At 29.1% G+C, this 8,305-nt stretch overlaps 1 protein-coding gene across 2 annotated transcripts; it reads left to right on the top strand.

Annotated features, from left to right (window-relative positions):
• The first annotated feature begins 493 nt into the window (after positions 1 to 493).
• Positions 494 to 6,512, top strand: LOC102667566 (transcription factor PIF7). Of its 2 annotated transcripts, none has more exons than XM_006581927.3 (6): positions 494 to 927; positions 2,399 to 2,870; positions 4,235 to 4,339; positions 4,483 to 4,548; positions 5,047 to 5,475; positions 6,124 to 6,512. In XM_006581927.3, the coding sequence occupies exons 1-6, from the start codon at positions 911 to 913 to the stop codon at positions 6,241 to 6,243; spliced, it is 1,209 nt and encodes a 402-aa protein (XP_006581990.1). In that variant the 5' UTR covers positions 494 to 910; the 3' UTR covers positions 6,244 to 6,512. The 2 variants fall into 2 exon arrangements, with proteins under 2 accessions (XP_006581990.1, XP_006581991.1); XM_006581928.4 differs by having other exon boundaries at positions 505 to 927; positions 6,080 to 6,512.
• Positions 6,513 to 8,305: the final 1,793 nt, after the last annotated feature.

Here is an 8,305-nt window from a genome sequence, read left to right as displayed (position 1 = left end):
AAAGGTTATATCGAAATGTGTTAAAAGTTAGAAACGAATAGTAAAATTGAAAGATTATTTTAATCTTTTAATATGACCTATTTATTTATTTCGCTCTTATTTACGAGAAATATTGTGTAAAATATTTAAGAACGAAACAATGATAAGAAAATAAATTGAAAAGATAATGATAAACATTCTCTTAGACGTATATAAATGTACATCAACGGGTTAGGTCTAGCCGGTGGAAAGAATTAGCTTCTCATAACCTAATGAATTAATGTTGAATTTTTATTGGAAGATGTATTTATATTTAGTATCCTAATGTGTATCGAACATGTATTGTTATACATTTTTTTACATTGATTAAAAATAATTTTTTACATTGATTGTATAATTAATTATTATAGAAGGAAAGAAATTACATTTTATCTTTATTTTTTTCTTAAACTAAAAGAAAATATTTTTTTAATGAATGAATGAGTATATAATTGTATTTATAGATGGAGCCAATGAAGCATATCCGATTCCTTCTCAAGTCCTTTTAGCCACCACATGTTCTGTGAGAAATCTCTTTCAGCTCAACGGGACAAATAGAGACCAAATGATTTTTTAAGGAATAAAATATATAAGGAAAATCCCAACTCAAGGCAGTGTGTTGTTCAATCTTCATTGCATTTGCATACATACAGGTGATATGAGTATGACCGTGAGAGAGAAAGAATGGGAGGTGTCATCATATATGAGTCATGAGTTTTAGTTTTAATAAGTACATATAGTGCCTAAAGCATATAAGTTCTACTGGAATCTGAAACAACAACTACAACAAAAACAAGAACTAGTGGAAGTGGAAGTGGAAGAGGCTAGAACAACAGATCCTCTCACGTGCACAACCATCAGAGGGAAAGAGAGAGAGACTGTAGTAATTAATATGTTTCCTGTCTCCATGTATGGTTTCTTTCTTTTGTTTCTTTACCTTTTTTCTCTTTATGTTCAATGGCTCCTACGCTTCATATATAGAGTACCTTTTAATTTGATTAATTTTTTGGTTTCTTCTTTTTTTATCATTTCAACGAAATATATATTCACCATTTGGTTGTTTCACAACAGGCAAGCATGCATAATTCATTGAAAAATCATAATTTTATGTCCACAAATTGGTTAGGTTAGTTTCTACATGTGTTGACCTAGCTAGTTTTCCTATTTCCCTTTTGAAACAAAACCATTTCCTTTCTAATAAGGTACTTTTTCTACTTCTTCTTCTTCTTTTTAATGTAAACAATGATATCTCCTTTTGTTCATGCTGGTCATGTACTAATTAATTAGCTTCATGGAAGTTAATTATATGTACGGTATATATACTTTGTATGAGTTCCTTGATTCGGTGATGCAGTAATTTCTTACCTATTTTCCCCGATGAATTCTAGCTGTCACATCCAGGCCATTTTGAGTACAGCAATATATGATTTTAGGCCATTTTTTCTCTCTACCTAAGCATATATGTACGTGTCTTTCTCTCTCGACATAAATGATATATATATATATATATATATTCACTTTGTATTGTGTTCACTCCTCCAAGTTATTCTTTTCTAGGTAACAATTTATATACAGGGAAAAAGCGTAAGACATTCTCCTGCTCTTTATTCTTTGCTTCTCAAACACAAAGTGGATGAAATCATGCTTTCATTTTTTTCGTTTATGTCACAAACTTAGTTCAATTTTAACAACTTTCTGAACCTACTTATTTCATTTTGTAAGCATGCCCGATACATTGATTGAAAATAATAATCAATCATAATCTTTTCACTTCGACATCTCTTTTTTTCTTTCTTCATATCCATCATTTCATAATCTTTTTTTCTCTCTCTCTTAGTTATCATGTGTAATTACTATAGTATATACTAAAGTCTAAAGAGATGTCAAATGATTATTATTTAATCAATAGGTTGTTGGTTAGACTGAAATTAAACTTCAATCCTTTAAGAACCTAGTGAATGAAAAATAAACGACTGAAAGAGATATTTTATTAAAAGTGATAAACAACTTGATTTTTCCAAAAAAAAAAACATAGTCATCGAAAAAATCAATAAATACTTCCACTAATAAAATTGTTACAAAAAATGGTAATTATTCGTGAAAAATGAGAGAATCTTGAATTTAAAATTTGGGAATAATTGTGTGTGTGTTTATTTAGTTATTTAGTGATTGTATCTTAAAAAAGAAAAAAAAAATCTCATATATGCTCTTACCTACTCTTTGTTTCTAATCATACGTTGTCATTAATGCCCCCATATACAAGTTTGACATTAATATGCTATTATACAATGTATTAAATCATCAATTATTAGACTAACCGTACCAACAGTTGCAACTAGCAAGTGCTAATTCCATCATCCACGTATACTTGGAATTTCAGGTCTAATTATGACCGGATTTCAGAGCTGATATGGGAGAATGGCCAGCTATCCATCCATGGGCTTGGTGGGCTTCAACCTACTAACCCTACTCAGGAAAAGCCCATATCAAGTGGGGCCCACGACACATTGGAGTCTATCGTTCAACATGCCACGTTCCAACGTTATCAACCGTCAAAATTCACTAGGGAAGAAGGCCATGCCCCTACTAGTAATAGTAAAAACAACAACTCCATTGGTGCACCCTATTATGGTGGTGAGGTTCAAGGTGTGCTATCCTCGACGAGGAAAAGAACATGGTCCAATGCTAACAACAGCATGTTGGAAGAATGTGACATCCTTAGTGGTTGTGCTAGTGCTGGTGCTACCTTTTGTAGGGACAATGATACAACCATGATGACATGGGTCTCTCTTGATCAGTCTGGTCGTAGCTTAAAGACTATGGAGGAAGATTCTGCTTGTCACTGTGGATCGGTAAAGATACTCAAATTTTATTTACTTATTGCTATATGCATGCATGTTTCTTTTTAGTTTTTATGTTATTAATGGCACAATACATTAAGTTGTGTTATAATTTTCTTTATGTATAGTAGGTTAGAGATTCTTGCAATGCAGTAAAAAAAAAAAGTTTAGATTCTTGCATATTCTATATATTTTTTTCTGCATCCAGATTTTATAAAGTGAACAACTCACTTTAAAGGGTAAAATAAACAATCTCTAATTAAAAAAATAAGTCATCAATATTATGTGCATATATATATGATAAAACATGAATATCGAAAAAAAAGAAAAAAAAGAAAAAAAAAAGAAAAAACGAGTAGGCCCTTCACCAGATTTACAAGCGCAGGCAGCTGTCATGCTGCGGCGACCTAGAGGACCCTATTGAAAGTGGTAAGTCAATTCACTAATAAAAATTAACTATCAATAGATATTTCATATTATTATTAATAATATAAGGAAAAAATTATGAATTTGTTAAAATAAGATTTGTTGATTTTATATTTTTACTATCAACAGGTGAGAATACTTATATAGTTATATTACCTTTGTTTACTTTTAAAAAGCTAAATTGGTTTTCTATTAATTTATATAAGTGAGTTTGATTCTACATCGAAACCTCAAAACGTGGATAAAAAGCGTAAAAATTATAAGTTAATCTATACAGTTTCCGTTAATGTGGGAAGGAGATGTGAGTACGTATTTTCTTAAGTAACACGAAACCAGACAGGCTATAGATTTTATTATGTAGTAGATTTTAGTGTTAGAGATGTTATTAAAACAAAAAAGTATTCATATATATGCCATAACCTAAACTTGAACTTTAGGATAAGCGGTTGATGATATCTATTTATATTAGGTTTCGTTATTATAAATATGAAAATATTTAAAATGTTATTTTTTTTGTTTGATTTAAGATTTAAACATTCAAATTTATGTGTAAGATTTTTTTACATCTAAGATTACATACATGATTAATATAAAAAATATTACATTTACATCGATTATATATATCAATATAAAAAGTCTATCATTATATGTAAGGATTTACCCAAAGTTACATTTGGACCAAAAAATTAAATTATCTATTTTAAACAAGAAAAATGTATTAAGAATTTTACAGAAATGGATTTTAAATATTTTTATATTAACGATGATAAAAAAAAATATTTTAGCTTTTATATTATAATACGACATTGTTTTTTATTTATTTCCTGTATTGTTCATAAGAACCTGACTAAAAAAATTGTTGGAAGTCTATAATCAGTTGAACATTTAGTGGCCTAATTGATGATTAAGACGGAGATCGTGACAATGTATGTTTAAATCTTAATGTACAGGAAATTCGAGACAACCAAGATGACAGAGACAGCAAAGCAGAAGTAGGCCAAAGCAACTCAAAAAGAAGAAGTCGAACTGCTGCCATTCATAACCAGTCTGAGCGGGTTATTACTAAAGCACTATTGTTACTGGCTAATAATCCTTAACCAAACATCTGCAAATTGAGAAAAAAAAACTGGTTCTGTTTAATTTGTTTAAATTTACTAATATATACTAGCAATTTAGTTTTCATTTTTTTTGGGTACAGAAAAGAAGAGATAGAATTAATCAGAAGATGAAAGCCTTGCAGAGGTTGGTGCCTAATGCAAATAAGGTGAGAACAATGATCAACTCTATTAGGCTATTTCTTTCAAATTTAATTTATCTCTAAAATGCGATAGTCTTAGATTCTTTTAAAATTCCATATGATATTGATTTACTTCACCAGTTTACTTTCAAATAAGTACTTGGTTTAACCAATTATTTTGTTGATAAAAAAATACTTCCTTTTTTTCAAGGAGCAATATTTCAAAAGAATAAAAAGAAGTGATGGTATGTTCAGGTCCTGTACTTATGTAAAACTTATTTTAATCCTAAACTTTAATTTTAGTTAATTCGGTCTCTAAACTTTACAAAAAAAATAGTGGTTTTCGTCCATCCTCGTGGTGAAAATCAAAGAAAACTACTGCTTCTGAAGTTATAAATTGATTAAAGTCAAAATACTGGACTAATATAAATTTTATGAAAAGTAGTTTTTAGTCCAAAATTAAATGCAACAAATCAGTTCTATAGACTAATTATTCCATTGGTGGATTACTTGGCAAAATTGCAGACAGATAAAGCTTCAATGTTAGATGAGGTGATAAACTACTTAAAGCAACTGCAAGCACAGATCCAAATGATGAACATGACAAGCATGCCCCAAATGATGGTGCCTTTGGCCATGCAACAGCAGCTTCAGATGTCAATGCTAGCAAGAATGGGTGTTGCTGGGCTTGGCATGGGAATGGGCATGAACATGGCAGCAGCAGCCCAAACAGCAGGTGGCCCAATTAGGTCACTCCCCCAATTCATTCAACCAACAACAACTACAGTTTGTGCTCCACCACCTGCCACTGCCCCTGTGTTTGTTGCCCCTTCCTTCATGATGCCACCTTCCATGATCCAAGCACCTCCAAAGCCCCAACAATTACCTGCATCCTCAGCCTCCATTGCCTCAATTCATTTGCCTCATCCATATAGTGCTGCTGGTCTCACCCAAGTATGTGATCTCACAATGCATGTTAGTTAGAGAATGGTATTTAACTATTAATTGGTCACATGATATAATCACTTTGACAAGTTTTGAAAGCACTCTTTTTTCATTTCTTTCTAATTTGAATTTTGATTTTCTTTTCATGGTAACTTGTTTAGCATTATTAGCATACAATCATGTTACTGCATCATTTAAAGAAGTTGACCATGATGACAATTATGTTGGAGTTCAAATTCTTTTAATGATATAACAGTAGTATACGATTAGGTAATAGTTTAAAGTTAAAATAAATATTTAAGAAATATTTTATATATTCTATTGAAAATAGTTTTATTTTCTTAACTAAAATCTTAAAGGCACTACTTGTTAACATATATCTAAAACAAATTTATAATAACAAATTTGTTATTTTATAGATTTATTATATTTTAAATATTGAAATACTTTATGTATGCTTGTTTTTCAAATAATTGAAATTAAAGTATTTTAAAAAGGTATATCTGATGCCCTTTTACTTATGGACTTACTCCATAATAAGATTAAAAAAAAAGTTATAATAAAGCTACCAAAGTTAAAGCCTTTGAATTTTGTGCCTCTTTGTTTGACACAGTTTCTCCTAGTCATTAAGGACTAACAAAGAACATAATGGTGCAGCCAATTAACATGGATATCCTCAGCAACATGGCAGCACTTTATCAACAACAGATAAGTCAAAACAATCATCAGGCCCTGAGCAGCAGCATGCCCCAACCACACCATGAGCAAGGCCGTTGAGAATAAAAAGAACAGCACTTGTGACAGAAGAAGCACATTATGGATAAGGGACAAAATGGATCAAGTGGAGTTATTCAGCGCAGGCAAAAGTTTGGATTAATTTTGATTGGGGTGATTTGAATAAAAGCTAAACTCTTGTTCAAACCATTGGCTCTCTCTCTCTAGGAAAATTCAAACATACTACTAGAAATTAATCAACGGTGTAATGTAAATTACAGTACATTTGAGTTCGCCACGCAATGCAGAGATAAATAATTATCCATTACAAATTGTAGTCCTTACAGTTTATTTTCCTCTTTATTTTATTTAATTTACAAAACAAAGATCCCAAGGAATAAATCTTGCACAAGACTTAAATCCTGAAGTTCATGGGTGAGGGAAGGAAAATTTGTATATTTACATTTTAGGTTTAAATAACTTTTGGTACATTTAAAATAGGAGTTAATTTTGATACTTACTTTTTAATTTTTAGTACCTTGCATATTTTTATGTTTAATTTTATTACCCATTAGTGAATTTTTATTAATTGAAGATATAATTAACGAAGTGTCACATTATCAAATTTATCTAATTTAAAAAAATTCAACAATTAATTTATTTTCACAATAGATACTCTTTTTTAGAAAATATTTTTTTTCAAGCATCAAAATTAAACAAAAATAAATATTAGGTACCGAAACCAAATCAAGAAATTATTTAAGCCTAAAAATAAAAAAAGTTAATTATCCATATCATTCTACCACACAAATCCTCTGCACCCTTCTTTTTTCCTCAGCCTGATACTCCTTAACTCACCAAGAAAAAGTTAATTATCATTATGATTCCCCTTAACTCGTCTCACTTATTGTCTTTCTTATGTTTCTTTTGTTAATTTGTGACCGGTTCAAACAGTAAGAATATGTCAAATAAATAAATAACTACCACAAATTTGTGGAATTGTGATTTCTTGGAATTCCATGTTTTTATGTTTTTTTTCCCTTACATATTCTATCGATTTTGAACTGCAATAAATTGTTTTTACATAAGTTTAATTAAAAAACTAAATTCATGTGATGAAAAATCATCACAAATTATGACTCATGATTGTAATAAACATAGAGAGACTAAAAGTAACATTTTAAAAAATTGAGGGGCAAATAAGAATTTTATTTTAGGAATAAAAGAATTATCCAAATTTAATAGACTATAAGCTTAAAAATAATAGAGTTAAATGTCTTTAAAAATTAAACAATTTCAATTTTTAATCCTTTAAAATAAATTATCTTCTTTTAACTCTCATTAATAAAATATGACAATGCTTGTGATTTTTATTTTCATAAATGAACGATCAACAAATATAATTGCTTTGTAAATTACAAGAACCATGTTTGGTACATTTTCATAAATGAAAAATAAAAAAAATATTTTTAAAGAATAAAAACAAATGTTTCTCAATTTGTAAAGATTAAAAATATAGTTTGATAAGTTAAAAAAAGTGATATTTTAATAGAATTTTCAATAAGCACTTATAAATATAAAAATTAAGAGAAAAATGAAATAAATTTCTTAATAAAATAAAATTTATTTATGCATAATTTAAAAATAAAAATTGAAGAAATTAATATAGGAGAATCTTTACATATTAATTTATGTATAAGTTAATTTTAATTTATATAAAATTATTTAATTTTTCGTTTTTAATTAGTTTTTTCTCAAATAAATAAATGTTTAGGAAGGATTATATATATATATATATATATATATATATATATATATATATATATATATATAATAACACTCTGTATAATGGCATTTATTAGTGTCCAATCACACTTAAAATGAAAGGTTGTTTATTTTTTCCACGGCCAATGGTAAGGGGACATATGTATAAGATCATTCCAACCAAGGATACGTCATTGTACTGCATTGTCTTCCCCATCTATCTCTGCATTAAATGGGTTTGACTATTGATCAACTGAATCTTGATCCCACAAAGGTGTACCACATTTTTAGAAATAGAATGGTCATAGGCTCATATCCCAACAACAAGTAATTACAGGACCACCACAAATATTTCGTGCAT

The sequence above is a fragment of the Glycine max genome, assembly GCF_000004515.6.
Source record: "Glycine max cultivar Williams 82 chromosome 6 unlocalized genomic scaffold, Glycine_max_v4.0 Gm06_scaffold_183, whole genome shotgun sequence".
Taxonomy (NCBI): domain Eukaryota; kingdom Viridiplantae; phylum Streptophyta; class Magnoliopsida; order Fabales; family Fabaceae; genus Glycine; species Glycine max.
This window is presented reverse-complemented; position numbering and strand designations above follow the sequence as displayed.

What these genes read in the sequence shown, in the direction of transcription:
- LOC102667566 (XM_006581927.3), top strand. An exon ending in TTCATAACCAGTCTGAGCGG is followed by an intron (nt 4,340 to 4,482) that starts GTTATTACTAAA and finishes TTTTGGGTACAG; the next exon opens with AAAAGAAGAGATAGAATTAA. An exon ending in GTGCTGCTGGTCTCACCCAA is followed by an intron (nt 5,476 to 6,123) that starts GTATGTGATCTC and finishes ATAATGGTGCAG; the next exon opens with CCAATTAACATGGATATCCT.